Below are 18,775 nucleotides of genomic sequence, written 5' to 3' on the forward strand. Positions count from 1 at the left end.
TAATTTTTGGATGGTTTCTTTTTGCAAACCAATTTGTCATGATCTGTCTACCTGTTTAAAATACTTTCATGGGGACAAATAACGCCAAGTTTACTTTATGTCTGGATTCTATATTCTTGAGTTTCATTATTTTCCATGTCAAAATAATCAATCTATGACACCCATGACCAACGTAAAAATAATAAATTGTCTCACAAAGATCACATTTTCAGCTTCATACATTGAAATTATAGACAAGACTATTGATGCGCATGCATCGTTTAGAACTCAATTTCTCAACTAGTTGCTTAAGGTTATACACAACAAATGCCACAAAAGTATATACAAATTTTCCTCAAGTAATATGGTTTCATTGTTTACAAATGCAATACAATGAAATTAATATAAAAATAATCCAAGAGATTCTAAGTAGTGTGCATTTACGCCGGATGTCTGCTTTTTGCCTTTGAATATCAAGTTGGTCGTTGTGGATTTCCAACTTATACTTTACAATCTCTTCCTCTCTTCTTTGAAGCTCTTCCTCATTCCTTAACAACTCAATTTCTATATTCATAAGTTCTTTTTCTCTTTCCTCACTGCGATTTTTGGAAAATCACAGCTTTGCATAAAGGGCATTGCGGCGGTTGCTGGTCTTGATCTTCACAACATTCGCTCTGGAAATGAAGCCATTTGTAAATGCAGGGCCAGCAGTACAGGTGACCACAGAGTGTCACCACTGGATCTTGCACAGACTCTAGACAGATATTGCAATCAAAGCCATCTCAGGTATTATTTTTAGCATATGCGAATGCATCAGAGACAGATTTCCACTTTTCAAGGGAAGACTTATCCTCTCCAAATGAGTCATTTTGAGACAAGGCCTCCTCAAAGTATTGCTCCATAGCCATTTATCTGTCAATGAATATGTTTTCCTTTGATGTCTAAATCTGAGAACAAAAGAAAAAAGAAAAACAAGGTTAATAAGGATGCAAAGAGACAGAGAGCTTGACACAAGAGATATATCTCTGAAACCAAACACACCTCAGACAGGCCAAAGGGCAAAAAGAAACATAGGATTGCATCCACCCAAAGGTCAAATTAGATTAAATAATAAATCCCTCTTTAATAATTGAAGTAGACTTTTATATGTGACGATAAGTTGCATAGAGGCAGTATTAGAGATTGAGACATAAAGAATTACACAAACCCATTCCTATGTCAGCATATAAATCAGTACAGATATTAAACAACTTGAAGAAATTGAATCGAAATTGCTTTCTAGAAAGATTCAGACTTGATTCAGTAAAAGCTTTAAATCCGAAATATAAAAGTAATTGGATTATTAAAATACCATATCCAGATCAAGTCCGATGTAGTATTAATCAACTTCTAAAAATATCAAAATATCCCAACACCATCACAAAACAGAGAAACAAAAAATCATCATCTTCTTCTTATATTCTGTTCTGTGGTAAATTAAGAATATGTCAATTGTTGGCAGGTAGGAAATGGGTGAACAAAAGCTCATCTTACATCTTCACAAAAGCTTCCCACATAAACCTAAATTGCTCAACTCCCATCTAACTGCTTACCCCAATTCAAGTTTCAAAGGCCTGAGATCTTTAACACCTCGTCTATCCCTAATAAAGATCTGATTTTTAAGGTGACTCAGAAAGAGAGGGATAACCAACATAATCATTGACGTTTTAACATCTATCTAAGAACGAATTAGCAAAGCAGGCAATATAAGAACTCAAGATTATATTATGTTTCAAACATCTTCCATTATAATCATGTGTATAAAAGTAATAAACTTAGACAATCAAATAGATCCTCAAGAAGCAAATCATAAATTTCAAAAAGTGCCTTATCTCAATGCCTATAATTTTTATTCAGAATTAAGGAGACAGATAACACAAACAACAAGGAACCACCATAACAGCATCAAACTCCCACCGATGAAATACAATCAAGGTTCAGGAAGAGCTGACCCACAAATAAAAATGAGTTTTAACAGTTCTAAAACTGCATCTAAACTACTCCTTGGAAAGAGACAACAGGGTAAGCAACATTAGTCTTCAAGCAGACACGAGCTTCGCGCAAGCTGTTTTTTATTTTTTTATTTTTTTTTAAAGAACGGTATTTGATCGAGATTGATGAAAAATGCGAAAATTTCACCCATTTGTTGAGTCAAATGAGCTCCTTAAAAGAAGCAACGGAAGCAACATGGTCAAGCTAGCCAAGGCAGAACCTCGAGTATACCTATACCAAGTCTGAAAGTTCCTACAGAGTACAGGCACTGGATCAAAGAAAAGAAAATATGCTTGTCCATGTACAAGCAAATCGCACACATCAACATGTTTACACTTACCATTTAGATTGTCATCTGATAGCACAATATATGAATGCAGTTAAACCCACAAAGAAAACCATTCCTATTTAAGATGAAACAGTAGCAAATTCTTGCACAGGCAAACTGAAATCCTAATACTAAAATTACTAGGAAAGAACTTCAAATGCTTTATCCTGACGCATGCTCAACAAACCAAAAACAAGAATTCAGAATGTATATAAAATGCTCAACAAACCAACCAGCCTGCCAACAACATTTTTTTTTTCATATCTTTTTCTCTCGAATTTTATTACCTTAGGTTTTGAATTTAGGTTTTAGTTGCTTGATTCTTACCCTTTTTTATCGATACAGATGGTAAAAACCTAAATTCAAAAAACCACAAAATCAAAATATATACACAACACAAAATTAATCAACTACATTTATCTGTTACAGAGAGAGAGAGAGAGAGAGAGAGAGAGAGAGAGAACCAGTAGCCGCAGCTATGTTCTTGGGGAAGAGGCGCAACGAAGGCATGCAAAGAAGATTAGGGCTCGGACCAAAAAATGGGGGTTAAACTAGAGAAGAGATTAGGCATGAAAAATGGGAGCTTTCAATGGCTTGAAGAGAAGCAGACTGCGTGTGCTTCGGGGCTCCAACGGTGAGAAGAGAGAAGCATTGCTGAGGGGCAAAACCAGAGAAGAAGAGGGCTCAAGGCAAAGGGGCTCAAAACTGTGCGTTTTGCCAATTGTTTTCATTTAACTTCAAATCCCGCCCAATGAATTCAGCTCATGAAACTTGCAAATCCCCAAATGGTTCATTTCACTCTAGTTCTTCTACATACAGGCGTTTTGGTGGACGAATCCGTGCACAAAGCTGACAAGGCGTGCTGCCACGTCAATGATTTTTTTATTAAAAAGAAAAAAAGAAAAACACGAACTCATGAAGAGAAGAAGAAGAAACATCGGCTCCCCTTTGTCTCTGTTCCAAACTTCCAGTGCAAAAACCCAGATCCACTTTCGTCTTCCCTTCATCTCCCCTCCCCAAAATCCCATCTTCGCACGCCACTTTCGCCGTTTGTGGGTGCTGCTCTATCTTTCCTCCCTCTGCTACAAATTAGTCGATCTCTTACACTCCTTGTCACGAGTGCTTGGGGGCTAGGTCTTGAAGAGGAAGGAAGGGAATACGGGCTGCTGTTGAAGGAGAAGCATCTCAGAACACGGGAGAAGGGAAGGAGGCTTCGACTTAAGGGTTGCAGTTATAACGACTTTTTGAATAAAAGAGAGAAGAAGTTACTTAAGTGAAACGGTGCACTTTGGATTAATTGTGTAGTGTCGTTTAATTTGCATGATTGTGTGTTTTGAGCCTTGAGTAAAACGGTGAGTTTTGCCTTAAGGGTTGTAGTGTGCGTTTTACGTGTCAGTCATGGTCGTTTAAGGCCATCTTCATGCTCTGCGGGTATAAAACCAGAGCAGATCAGTTGTAATTCGGCATTGATTGTTCATTGGAATTTAATACAATTTGGAGGTTGGGAATTCCTCGAAAATTCCCTGTCAAGATTCACGAATGGAATCTTGCATTTGATCATAATCTCGTGTAACGGAGACTCATTCTTTGTTGAGGAATCTGTGTATTGGAAGGAATTGATAGATGTAGTGTTCTTGCGAAGGAGATACATTACAAGTGGTATCAGAGTAGTCGATCCTTGCAGTAGCAGCTTAATGGCGGAAGGGACGCGCGCAACACTGAAAGTTCTATTTGAGGAATCTCAAAGGTAGCAGGGAATGATGCAGCAGCAGCTCGAACAGAATCAACAAGCAATTTTTAGAATCACTGAAAGGTTAGAACAAGTTTCAGATCTGTTGAAATCTGTAGTTGATTCTGTAAATGTTATGTCTCGTAGAGATAGAGAAGTGTCTAATGATACTAGGAATCATGAGGAGCGAGGAGTTTTTCAGAGAAATATTAGGTTGGACTTTCCATACTTTAGTGGCAGTGATCCAGCAGGGTGGACCTTTAAGGCCAATCAATACTTTGATTGTTTTCAAGTACCTTTTCATCAGAAATTAATGGTGGCTTCGCACCATATGGAAGGTGAGGCATTGGTGTGGTACCAAAGTGCCTTTGAATCAGGTCAGTTTAATTCATGGGAGACCTTAGTGGTAGCAATGCAAGGAAGGTTAGGACCTTCAGCGTTTGATGATCCAATGGAGGCCTTAACCAGATTAAGACAAACTACTTCTGTTAGTTTGTATACATCACAATTTGAGGCCTTGTCCAATAGGCTCAAAGGCTTGTCTGACAGACATAAGATGAGCTGCTTTATTAGTGGACTCAAGGATGACATTCGAATACCTGTCAAGATGTTTAATCCACTGAACCTTGGAGCTGCATTCAGCCTGGCTAAGCTGCAAGAGGAACATGTGCTATCCTCAAGAAAGCCTTGGAGACAAAATAGCCATTTTGCTGAGAAATGGCCTCTTAATAGTGTGGGAATGACTGATCTCGCCAATAATGCTCCAAAGAATGTGTTTCCTATGAGAAAGGTGAATTCATCTCATATGGATGAAAAGAGGAAAAAAGGCCTATGTTTCCACTGTGAGGAAAAGTGGAATCCTAATCATGTATGTAAAAATCCGAGGGTTTATTTCTTGCATGGGGAACCTAGTGATCTGCAAGAGGTAAGTGATCATGAGGATGAAGTGGTGCCTCAATCTCTACAGAGCTCTAAAGAATTGGTTCTGAAGGGGGTGGAGGAACTTGAAGTCTCGATTCATGCCATTTCTGGTTGCATCAACAGTAATGCCATGAAGCTCTTGGGTTCCATAGGCTCATTTTCTGTTGAGATCCTTGTAGACTCAGGAAGTACTCACAACTTCCTAGACCCTTTGGTGGTAGAAGCAGCTAAGTTGCGGGTAAGGGAAGATGGAGCCCTTCAGGTGAAAGTAGCTGATGGTACTAACATAGTCAGCCAAGGCAAATGTGAGGAAATGATTAAGGTCCAAGGAACTAAGTTTCTAGTTCCTTTCCATGTTCTGACTCTTGGAGGCTGTGACATTGTTTTAGGGGTTCAATGGCTTAAAACATTGGGTCCTATTCAATGGGATTTTACAAATATGTCTATGCAGTTTGAGATTGCTGGTCAGAAACTGTTTTTGCAAGGGTTGTTGTCTGAACAGGTTCAGGTTGATGCTGGAATTCGCATGCTTAAATCTTCCTTCATTGGTCAGCAAGGTTGGCTTCTGCAACTTGTAGCAGTTCAGCCCAAGTTGGAGCCAACACAGACTCTACCCGCAGTTGAAGAGATAGTAAACCAGTTTCAGTCTGTTTTTGAGGAACCAGCTGGGTTGCCTCCTCCTCGAGCCTTTGACCATCGAATTATCTTGAAGGAAGGAACTCCTCCAATTTCTGTGAGACCTTACAGGTACCCCCATTACCAAAAAACAGAAATAGAAAAAATTGTTAAAGATTTGTTGTTAAATGGGGTGATTCGACTAAGCCAAAGTCCATTTTCTTCACCTGTTCTCTTGGTAAAGAAAGCTGATGGCACATGAAGAATGTGCATGGACTATAGAGCTCTCAATCAAGAAACTGTTAAGGACAAGTTTCCAATCCCTGTGATAGATGAGCTCTTGGATGAGTTGTATGGGGTAAGGTATTTTTCTAAACTTGATTTAAGATCAGGTTATCACCAAATACGAGTAAGGGAAGATGACATTCCTAAGACAGCCTTTAGAACTCATGAAGGCCATTATGAGTTCTTAGTAATGCCCTTTCGGCTTACTAATGCACCAGCCACCTTTCAAGGTTTAATGAACCATATCTTTAAACCTTTCCTTCGAAAGTTTGTCTTGGTTTTCTTTGATGATATCTTGGTTTACAGCCAAGATTTATTTCAGCATTTAGAACATTTGAAAACAGTGTTATCTGTTTTACAGCAGCAGACTTTGTTTGCAAAGAAGTCTAAGTGTAAGTTTGGGGTTATGGAAGTTGACTACTTAGGCCATATAATTTCTGCAGAAGGTGTAAGAGCCGACCCTACCAAAATTTCAGCCATGCTTGAGTGGCCTGTTCCTAAAACAGTGAAGGCCTTGCAAGGGTTTTTGGGCTTAACTGGTTATTATAGGAAATTTATCAAAGGTTATGGTTCAATAGCTGCCCCATTGACCATGTTATTGAAGAAGAATTCCTTTGTGTGGTGTCAAGAGGCCGAGAAGGCTTTTTTGCAACTTAAGCATGCTGTAGCTCACCCTCCAGTCTTGAAGCTGCCAGATTTCTCTCAAGCATTTCTCATTGAATGTGATGCTTCTGGAGTGGGGTTGGGAGCTGTGTTGATGCAAAACAACCAGCCCATAGCCTATTTTAGTAAGGCTCTCAAGGGTAAAGCTCTCCTCTTATCAATCTATGAAAAAGAGCTTCTAGCCCTTGTAAGTGCAGTTGGGAAATGGAGGCCTTACTTGCTTGGTCAGCCTTTTAAGATTAAAACTGACCAGCAAGCTTTGAAGCACTTGTTGGAGCAGAAGGTAGCCACAGAAGCACAACACAAATGTATCTCTAAGCTCATGGGATACGATTTTCAAATTGAGTACAAAAGAGGTAAAGATAACAAGGTAGCTGATGCACTTTCAAGAAAGATGGAAGAGGATTCTGCTGTTTTAGCACTCATTTCATTCCCTACTCCTATTTGGATTACTGAACTGAAGCATAGTTACTCAGAATCACCCCACATTCTTCAGATCATTACGGCTCTAGAGAAAGGGGAACAAGTTCCAAAAGCATTCTCCTTGCAACAAGGTCTTTTACTCAGAAAGGGCAGACTGATGATTGTTCCTGGTTCATCATTCCAGAAGAAGGTATTGCAATACATCCATTACAGCCCAGTGGCAGGCCATGTGGGCTACCATAAAACCTTGCACAGAGCTAGAATGGATTTTTTTTGGCCTGGCATGAGGAGGGATATCAGGAAATTAGTTAAGGAGTGTCAAGTTTGTCAAGTTAACAAGTTAGAAAATGTGCTGCCAGCAGGTTTACTTCAACCCTTGCCCATTCCTCAGAACCCTTGGCTTGATATTGCCATGGATTTTATTGAGGGCCTCCCAAGTTCTAATGGAAGCACTGTTATTCTAACAGTGGTGGATAGATTGACCAAGTTTGGTCATTTCTTTCCCTTAGCTCATCCATACACTGCAGCTAAGGTGGCAGAGATATTTTTTTCTGGAGTTTTCAAGCTTCATGGGTTACCTAAAACAATTGTCTCCGATCGTGATGTGGTGTTCACAAGTTTGTTTTGGCAAGAACTCTTCAAGATGCAGGGCACAACCTTGACTATGAGCTCAGCTTACCATCCTCAATCTGATGGTCAAGCTGAAGCTTTGAACAAGGCTGTTGAAGCTTACTTAAGGGCTTATAGTGCTTCTAAGCCCAAGAGTTGGACTACTTGGCTTCCTATGGCTGAATGGCATTACAATACCTCGGTGCATACCTCTACAGGAATTTCTCCATTTCAAGCCTTGTATGGAATGCCTCCACCAAGATTACTGTCTTATGTAGCTGGTACCACTACCAATGAAGCAGTAGATCAACACTTGAGAAATCGTGAGCAAGTCTTATCCTTGTTGAAAGAGAACTTAAGCAAAGCTCAGAATAGAATGAAGATCTATGCTGACAAGGGGAGATCCGAGAGATCTTTTGTGGAGGGTGATTGGGTGTTTCTCATACTTCAACCTTATAGACAAAAATCAGTAGCCATGAGACATAACATGAAGCTTGCTCCTCGATATTATGATCCCTTTCAAGTCATTCAGAAAATTGGGACAGTTGCTTACAAGTTGAGTCTGCCTCCTACATCCAAAATTCATCCAATTTTCCATGTTTCTTGCCTTAAAAAGAAACTAGGGGATCAAATTACCCCTTTACCCACCTTGCCTCCAGTTGATGGAGAAGGGGCTGTCCAACCTGAGCCTGAACAGATTCTGGCACGGCGTATGAAGAAGTTAGCAGGTCGTGCTGTCACTGAAGTCTTGATCAAATGGGTGGGAGCTGCTGTGGAGGATAATTCTTGGGAACTGTTATACAAGTTAAGGTCTGTCTATCCTCACTTGATAGGCACTGTCTTGTGACGGTCACGGGTGCCTTGGGGGCAAGGCCTTGAAGAGGAGGAGATTGTCACGAGTGCTTGGGGGCTAGGTCTTGAAGAGGAAGGAAGGGAATACGGGCTGCTGTTGAAGGAGAAGCATCTCAGAACACGGGAGAAGGGAAGGAGGCTTCGACTTAAGGGTTGCGGTTATAACGACTTTTTGAATAAAAGAGGGAAGTAGTTACTTAAGTGAAACGGTGCACTTTGGATTAATTGTGTAGTGTCGTTTAATTTGCATGATTGTGTGTTTTGAGCCTTGAGTAAAACGGTGAGTTTTGCCTTAAGGGTTGTAGTGTGCGTTTTACGTGTCAGTCATGGTCGTTTAAGGCCATCTTCATGCTCTGCGGGTATAAAACCAGAGCAGATCAGTTGTAATTCGGCATTGATTGTTCATTGGAATTTAATACAATTTGGAGGTTGGGAATTCCTCGAAAATTCCCTGTCAAGATTCACGAATGGAATCTTGCATTTGATCATAATCTCGTGTAACGGAGACTCATTCTTTGTTGAGGAATCTGTGTATTAGAAGGAATTGATAGCTGTAGTGTTCTTGCGAAGGAGATACATTACACTCCTCCGCGACGACCACCTCCTAAGCGTCAGATCTGGTAGGTGCTTTCATTTCCTCACTAGTTTTTTCTTGTATGGTTTTGAGCTTTCATGGTACCGGTTTTACTAGGAATCTCCCCAGCCCAAGCTGTGAATATTTCTTCAACCTTTTCTTACAAAAAAAAAAAAATTGGCCTTGCTCCGCCTAGAAATTTATTTAATTAAAAATATAGTTTAAAAGCAAATGCTTTCGTTTTCAATGAATTATCAAGGGAAATCAAAGTAGTATCCTATTGGTATATATCCAGTTGAAGGCTGATAGCAAAGCTTTAGTGCATTTTGCTTTCGATACCCAATTTATTTTATTCCTGGAGATGCAGCGTTTATTTAGCTTTTTATTGAACAGATTTGGTTGATTTATACCTTTGTTTTCGTTTTATTTCTGTCCATTCCGTCATATTTGCCCTCTCTTGCCAAGTTTTATGTCCATTTCTTCGACTTCGTATGTCATCTGATCTATGCTCATTTAGCCCGATAGATGATCGCGGTTGAAGCTGCAATGTAGAGACTTGCCTCAAACAATTTGCTTAAAATCTGTTGTTTTCATTTAGTCTGGTTTTCTTGAATTTGACCTGCATTTTTTTATTTTCTGTCACCAAGCAGCCATTAGTTTAGTTGCTTGTGGTCTTTCTTTTTCTAGGTTTTAAATAATTTGGTTGATCTGAAACTATTTAATTTTCCGTTGTCAGCATTTGTAATGTTCATTAGGTCGATCATTTCACGAGTTCAATATGTTATATTTGTGTGTATGGGTTATATTTCAGTAAATTGATATAGTTTGTGATTTGCTTTACAAATTCAAATGGATATATATATATATATATATATATATTTATATATATATATATAATGTGCAGAAATCTCCATCAATGTATTTACTATTGTCCTTAACAACAAAAACAAAAGGTAAATATGCTGCAGTGATATGCCATTCTCTTTTATCACCCAAGTTGGAGATAGTGAGTGGTGGGTTCAGTTCTTGTTGGCATGCAGTAATCTTATTAGGATGCAGAATAAGAGTTTTGAGTTCCTTATTCTAGTTACTACAATGTATAAATTATGGAAATTTCATCAACCCAGGTATTCATAGATGCAATTTGGGGTGGATGGAACACAGCTAGAGCTGTAGTTAGGGATTTTGGTTGTGTTATCATTGGTATGTATCCTTAGAAATGTACTTAAAATGTATAAAGTTGTTCATTTAAGTTTATAGTTGATTTATTTGGTCATCCAATTTTACTAATTGCAATATCTTAACCCTGCAGATTAAGGTACAAGTGTTGGTGAAATTACAAGTACAGCAACCAAGAGCTGAGCAAACCATTCAAGGATATAGAACTACTAATTTCTGTAAAAATCCTTCACAGGCTCTAAAAAAAATTTATTGGTTTTCCCATGTAGTGTGTGGTTTGGACTTTACATTTGTTTCATGGGTTGTAAAAAATTATTTGTGAGTTCATTTTAACAGATGTGGGTGTGATTTTATATTAGTATCAAGTTGATAGATGTGGATGTGCTTCTGTACTTGACAACTTCTAATTGTGAAGTGCTATCAGGTTGGTAGATCATGTCGGTTTGTAAAAGATATGAACCTGGAATGAGATGGTCATTTTGATTGCATATTCTTCTGCTCCTAGACATTGATTTGGTATTTCTTTCCATTTAGGGGATACAAACTTTAGAGAGTGTGCAATTTTCTATGTCAAATAGAGACAACTCAGCACATCATCAGCTACAAGTAGATTGAATTGACCATCAATGACAGATTTATTCTCAACAATAGAAGAGAAGGTTCTGTTAGATTCTCTATCTTCTCATTAGTAGCGACTATGTCTTCCTGTTTCCACAATTTCCATTCCAAAAAACATGTTTTCTTCAAGAACATTCTAATTGTTACTGTAATTTTTCATTATCTGTAATAGTATTAACATTTGTACTTTCTTATTGTTAACAAGCACGAAATAAGTTGCTTTCAGACTTTTCCATTTCATTCAATTTCATTAAAGCTTTCCATGTCAGCACTTCGATGCACATCGATGCGCATCCTCGCCTACCTTAAGAGTTTTCCCCCTAGAAATGCTCTTAGCAAGCAGTCTCTTTCATGAGACAAAGTTCAAGTTTTTATTGGCCATTAAATCCTAAATTTTCACCTCTGCTCATTAACCCTCCTCCATTGCCTTCTTTGAATAGTTAAAACCCTAATATCAAAATCTGCAAATTATCAAAATCTGAATCCTCCCTCCACCCTGGTCTCTCTCTCTTCGGCGGCCTCCCCAATCTTTGAAGGAAGTGAAAGGGTTGACTATTTCTATGTCGTCGACGAATCGTATGGTGTTTCTTATTGCGAAAAGATGAATATTTGTTTTCAACTGAATTTCGATATTTTTGTAGTCTTAGATCAAACATTGAAATTTTGCATCCTCGTTACAAAATTCAATTTCTTCCTGCATAATTCAGATAAATCTGGAAAAGAGTTAAGCGTTTCGTTTATTTTTCTTAGGTTTGTGGTAGTTGAGGAAATCATATTAGGAAACTTTTGAATCGATCCGTCGGTATTTCAAGTCAAGCATGTGATTTTAGAATAAGATAACGATGAAAAACCTTGAGCGATTGGCAAATGTAAATGTAGTTTTAGCAGGTTAGCTTCTACTTGTATTGTTTTGTGGCATTGTTGGGATTCGATTTTTTTGCAATGGCGCTTTGCTTTGTTTGAGATATTAACAGTGTTTGACATTGTTCAAACTTTCATGAATTCTTCTTTTGGTGAAGTGAAAATTTCTGATGGTGAAGGACAATTTTTGGTCGTGGAGGTTTTCTGTAGTGTGAAGTTATTCAGTGTGAATGAGACTATTGAGATTATGGTTTGATTTCTGATGTGGCGTTATGTTTTGACTCAACCCGGCGCTGCCGCCCTTCCGACAGTATTGATTTGTCTCGACGCTAAAATACACGCATTCTATCCGACCGATATTTCCGGCCGCTACTGTTATTATCGGCCAGATGTTTTTTTTTTTTTTTTCATTTTTTCAAACTACAAACTTATTTTTTAACCCCTAATTTAGACTAGACTTTTTATAATTTATATATATATATGTATTTATATATAATTTATTTATATATAGACTATTATTTTGAAATATAATTTATATATATAATTTATTTATATATCGACTACCCGAAACGTTATCCCGAAACGCTATCTCGAAGCGATACCGGTATCGAAATATTTCGTTCCAGTACCTTAACCGGTACGACGTCCGGTACGGTATTCAAAACATTGGTGGCAGCAGATGAAAGGAAGGCTGATTTCCTTCTAATAACAATTTGACCGGTTCTAAGTGGAACTTTTAGGGGTTTTAAAAATTAACCGGAAAACCAACCCTCGACCGATTCGGTCTGGAATTGATTTCTTTAGTTTCAAAATCGGCCAGTACCAGTCCTGTTCCGATTCTATGCTTTTTAAGATCGGACTAGACTAGCTCACTATATTATATATTTTAAATTAATTTTTTTAATATTATATATAATATTTTAATATTATATATAATATTTTTATATTATATTTAATTTTCATATATAATATATATAATTATATAAATTATAATTATATATAAGATGATGTTATTATAATTTATAACTTAAAATTTTAATCTTAAACATGAAAATTTATTTGATCATGTGCTTTAAACATAAAATATATATTAATAAAATTTTATGGCCTAAGAAATTCTCAATATATTCCTTTTGATAAATACATAAGGAAAATGATAGAGCCACCGCTAGTGGCTCCCACTGGGAGTCACCGCTGGCTCTATCATGTATTTTTTGATATCTTTTTTTTACAATTATTTTTATATAGATTTTTTTAACAATTTTAAATATTTTAAAAAAATAAAAATATATTATAATATTATTAAAAAATATTTCCTTAATCATGAAGTAAAAAAAATTATTTTTTTATTTTACTTCATGATTAAGGAAATATTTTTTAATAATTTTTTTACGTCATGATTAAGGAATTGTTTTTTAATAATATTATAAATTTATTTTATTTTTTTAAAATATTTAAAAGTATTAAAAAAATTTCTATAAAAAATAACTGTAAAAAAAAAAAAATCAAAAAACACATGTTAGAGCCAGCGGTGGCTTCCAACGGGAGCCACCAGTGGTGGCTCTAGCATTACTCAAATACATAATATATTAGTAATACTAATATACATTAGTATATTAATTACATTTCGCTTTAATTAATTAGTATACATTAATATATTAGGTTGCGTTTAGTTTCCAAACTCAGTTGAGTTCAATCTAATTTTAAACTAAGTTTAACATCTAAATGCCCAACTATCAAATTACTGAATTCATCCCAACTCAAAACTTTCTTACACGTGGGACCCACAACATTTTTCAACTTCAAATATATTTATGCGTGAGACTTACAACCTTTTTCAATTTCTTATAAAAAGTACTAAACTTATCTTAATATCCAAACATACTTTAAACTTAGTTTAGATGAGCTTCACATAACTTTTTTCACTACTTAACTCACTATTATTCTAAAGAACTCAACTTAGCTTTTAGAGTAATGATATATCTACATTTTATAACCGTAATGATATAATAATGCTATTAAATGAGGATATTTTTATAAATAATATTATTTGTATAAGATATATTATAAAAATACATCTCATTTAAAATATTTTTTTTAAAAGTTTAGAAGGTCAATTATTTTTAAGTTAGAATAAATAGTTTAAATGAACTTTTTAATTATATTTTTACTTAATGATTAAGAAATTATTTTTTTAATAATTTTATAATTTTTTATTTTTAAAAATATCTATAAAAATTTAAAAAATAGTTGAATCTTTTAAAACATGTCATAAAATTATAAAACAAATCCTGCTCTCGTCATGCCAGTTTGTGTCTCGTCCTTAATTAAATGATGATAAGGTTGTTGATCACATGTCAGTGAAAGTTGTGTGACAGCCTGCGTTAACTTTGTCATATCCATTTTGTCAAAGAGAACTCATGGGGACTACTTATATACTCCCCTTCATTTTTACACCTCTGGTCAATGCAAAAGACATGCCCATTAATTAAAAGTTGTGATTGATTTTGACTTGAGGAATATCTACATTTTCTAGCCCCTTAAGTGGTGCACGGCAACCTTAAAGTCGAGTTAACTCGGTTTGTTAGAGCATTAATATTGATCTATATATATATACTAACGGCCACATCTGTCAAATTGAAAAAAAAAAAAAATATAACTTTAAATATTAAAATAATTTAATATATAAAAATAAAATTATTATTTATTTATATTTATCATTTATTATGAAATTTAAATTATATTAAAAATTCAAATTAATTAGATAATTTTTTTTCTTAAAAATGTACAGTAAAATTTTATTATTTATTTAACGATAAAAAATTAGTATTTTAATTATCTATTTTATGTTAGTTTAAATCAATATTTAAACTTATATCTTTAGATTAAATCTGAAAATTAAAGATGAAGAGTTGTAATTTAAAACTTATAAACTAATATTTTTCCACACCTTTCATTTCTCCCTCTCTCTCATTCTCCACGCACGATTGTAGTATTACGTCGCACATTGACATTCACACAGACGAATCCAAAAAGAAACAGAAAAACAAAACAAACGTGAAAAAAAAAAAAAACATCTTTACTATTCATTATTGTTGATGAACAGTATAGGGATATGCAAAAAAAAAAAAAAAACCACACAGCCTCTTTACTATTCATTACTGTTGATGAACAGTAATAGGATAGCCTCTTTTAAGATATAGGCAGATATATATATATAAAAAAATTGAAATTAATTTTAAGTGTATGATAGCCTCTTTTAAGATATAGCCTCTTTAGATTAAATCTGAAGATTAAAGATAATATATCACTTTTAGTATTACTCTATAAAAGTCTAAATAACTTAAATAAAAATCTAAAAAATATTTATCACATAAATTTGATCCGATAAATTCAATTATATATACTTGCTTTTACAAATTCTAATACAATCACTAAAAATTCAAGAATTATAAATAATAATTACATAATAATCCGATTATAAAGCAAACATTTGACAGAAGTAATAATTTATTTTACTCTTTAGATGAATACAAAAAAAAAAAGTCTATTTAAAGAGAAAGAGGTAATATAAACACTTGCGAAAAAAAAAAAAAAACCTCTATACTATTCATTACTGTTTATGAACAGTAACATTAACAGTAATGTACAGTACATATATAGCGGCTTTTAAGTATAGGCAGATATATAAAATCATTTTTTTTACATATCTATTTTATTATTTAAGCAAAATTTTTATATTAATTTATACATATTTGAGATAAAATATGAATAAAATATTATTTTTTAATATTATTATTATTTAAAAATTTTAAAAATTAAATTATTTATTAAATTTTATATAAAATTTTAAAAAAATTATAATAATTAAATAAAATAAATTGTGATGAATTTGAACCTCCTTATCCAAACCCGGCCTAAAAAGTAAAGTGTTTTTCTAGACCTTCCCACTTTTAGGGGCGTATTGGGTTTAAGTTTTAAGTCTATGTTCATTCTCATAAAATTCTTCATTTCGTTTTATTTTATTTATTTATTATAATTTTTTTAAATTCTTATATAAAATAAAATAAATAATTTAATTTTTTTAAATTTTAAAATAAAAATAATATTAAAAATATATTTTATAATAATATTTTATTTAATTTTTAATTTATAAAAATAAATGAGACCTAATTGTAGACTTTTCAACTTCAAAAATTACGATATTTCGTAGTGATGGATGGATGAGGACTCGGATTTTCTGTCATTATCGTTAGTGAGTGACAGCTTGCAAGGCTAGCCTTACTCCAAACATCATCTCACAAATTACTGAGCTTGCTTTTTTGGTCTTGTCCGATTATTAGAGATGTTCGGTCCGGTTTCATTTTAGATAAAATTTAAAATCAAGTCGATATGTATGGATTTTAAAAAATATAAAATCGATTACGCACTGATTTTGTTTTTCAATTAATAATTTTGATTTTATCGATATTTAGTCCAGTCTAATCTAATTTTCTGATTTTTTTATAATATAAAATTGTTATTAAAAAAATGTTTATAAAAAAAAAAACTGTTTTAAAAAAATATGTTTTATACTTTTATTCTAAAAATCTGTTATTATTCCAAAAATCTGCTTTACAAAAAAAAAAAAAAATCTCATTTACTAAAATATGATTTACTAAAATCTGTTTTATTAAAAAATCTGCTGCAAGCCTATAAAGTCTAACAAATTTCAAGTCCAAATACCAAAAATCTAAATTACAAGTCTAAAAATCTAACAATTACATCGTCGGGTGTTTCTATTTTATTTGAAAGATCCATTTTTAGTAACAAAAATAAAATTAATAAACACAGTTATAACTATATAATAACTAAACCAATGGGGGTAAGTTTTATCAAATGAAAATCTTAATTGGCCTTAGGCCTTAGAGCCCAATTTAAACAAAGGATATAACTGCAGTCTGCAAACACAATTAATAAACAGTTTATTTCACAAAATCCTAATAACACAAACACATAACTACATAAGGATATCGATAGGAGACGGCATTTTCAAGTCCAAATGTTAACCATAGAAAACGATGACAATGAAAATTTGTATAGCCTTTGACATTATGTTGCTAAAAGAAACCAAAATAATCTAACCCATAAATCGCCAAAATCTGGTTAAAAATATACGTCTCCGATAAAGAAACAAAGCATACACGAAATCTAGTAAGAAGCCAATATCCAAAAAACCAGCAACTGAAATTATTTCAAAGTAATTTCAAATTGTTAATCTATACAGAAATCATACACAATCACATTGGCTTAAATAAATAAATATTTATACACAAATACAGAAATTAATCTATACCCAAACACAAATACATGAAATCAAATTGTTAATCTATACAGAAATTATTTCAAAGTAATTGCACAAACACAATCACAAAACCCTAATAACGCAAACACGTTACACAATCACAATCAAAATCCAACCCTAAATTATTTCAATAAAAAAAATCAATCGGTAATATTATATCAAAATTCATTTGGTAAAAAGATTTTTGTGATTGTGTTTGTGTGTTTGGAAAAAAAATCAATCGGTAATATTACTAGATTTTTGTCATTTGGCACATTGACTTGAGAGAGGGGCAACGTAGTGTCGAGATTCGAGAACTTGAGAGAGGGGCCGATGGTGAGATGTGCGACAGCCGTGAGGGGAGGTGGGGAGGTGCAGAGACTCAGAGAGTGAGGCAGAGTCTGTCTCTCTACCGCAGAGAGACAGAGTCGACTGGAACTGGAAGAGAGGGGCGCCTTTTCACCTTCGGTCCTTCACGTTTGTTCAATTGTTCTTGTTTTAGCTTTTAGCGTTAGGGTTTATTTGAATTGAAACAAAACTAGACTGGAGACTTGAGTATTGGAGAGGAAACGACGCCGTTTCCTGTTGGTTTGGACTTTGGACCGTTTGGTTTTTCTTTTTTTAAATGATCATTAAAAGAAATTATGATGGTTTGAGAAATTGATAATTATAATTTATATATATTTGTAATACATTTAATGCATAGTTATAGATTATAGTGATTTAGTTATAGTGATTAGTACAACTATTTTAGTATGTATAAGTATAACTATAGACTATATTAGACTATTAGTATTAGTTATATATTAGTATAATTATATAATATATTAGACTATATAATTGTATTAATATTAGACTATTAGCATTAGTTAAAGTGATTTAGTATAACTATATTAATATAACTATAGTCTATATTAGACTATAGAGATGTTTTGTATTCACAGCTCATCTCAATTCATCTCAACTCATCTCACTACTATTCATTACTATTCAGCAACTTTAACTCACAAATCTCACTACTATTCACAACTCATCTCATTACTATTTACAATTCATCTCAACTCATCTCAACTCATCTCAAGTCATCTTCGAATCCAAACGTCTCTATATGTATACCTATAACTATAGTGAGTTTAATTTATTATAACTATATTATTGATAGTATTATAGTGATAGTATTAGTATAGTGATTTAGTATAGTGATTTATATACTAATTTATATATAAACTTAAAGTATATTACTAATAATAATAGTAATATTAATTAATATAAATTATATACCAATATATATCCGTATTACTAATCTACTAATGTCTTATGTAATTAATTACTTATCAAAAAAAGTATTGAGAATTTATTAGGCCATCAAAATTTAGTTATATATATTTGAGTGATTTTCTTTCTTTTTTGATTCTTACTTCTTATGATAAAATGTTATTAATAATTTAATATATATATTTTATGTTTAAAGCATATCATCAATTAAATTTCCATATTTAAGATTAAACTTATATTTTATAAATTATAATAACATTATCTTATATATAATTATATTAATAACATATGATCAAACAAATTACAAAAGTTCATATTTAAAGTTTTACGTTATAATTTATATTATTTCATATATGATATATAATTATATATATATATATATTATATATACAAATTTCATATATAATCATATATTATATATAAAATTAATTTTTATATATATTGTTTTTCCTAACCGGTTTGGTTTGGTCCCAGAAACTATGGAACCAAAACCAGACTAGGTCCAGCCGG

The 18,775-nt window shown here is 33.4% G+C and overlaps 1 protein-coding gene and 1 long non-coding RNA gene across 2 annotated transcripts; one reads left to right on the forward strand and one right to left on the reverse strand.

Annotated features, from left to right (window-relative positions):
* Positions 1 to 293: 293 nt before the first annotated feature.
* LOC118349253 lies at positions 294 to 3,534 on the reverse strand. Its single transcript, XR_004802215.1, has 2 exons — positions 2,803 to 3,534; positions 294 to 926 (listed from the first exon to the last, which is right to left on the reverse strand). It is a non-coding gene; the product is annotated as an uncharacterized LOC118349253 (long non-coding RNA).
* Positions 3,535 to 4,098: 564 nt separating this feature from the next.
* LOC108980731 lies at positions 4,099 to 5,865 on the forward strand. Its single transcript, XM_018951732.2, has one exon. The coding sequence runs from the start codon at positions 4,099 to 4,101 to the stop codon at positions 5,863 to 5,865; it is 1,767 nt and encodes a 588-aa protein (XP_018807277.2).
* Positions 5,866 to 18,775: the final 12,910 nt, after the last annotated feature.

Source organism: Juglans regia, chromosome 8 (genome assembly GCF_001411555.2).
Source record: "Juglans regia cultivar Chandler chromosome 8, Walnut 2.0, whole genome shotgun sequence".
Classification (NCBI taxonomy): domain Eukaryota; kingdom Viridiplantae; phylum Streptophyta; class Magnoliopsida; order Fagales; family Juglandaceae; genus Juglans; species Juglans regia.

Bases quoted from the DNA above. Each gene is read 5' to 3' on its own strand.
- LOC108980731 (XM_018951732.2), top strand. From the start codon at position 4,099: ATGCAGCAGCAGCTCGAACAGAATCAACAAGCAATTTTTAGAATCACT.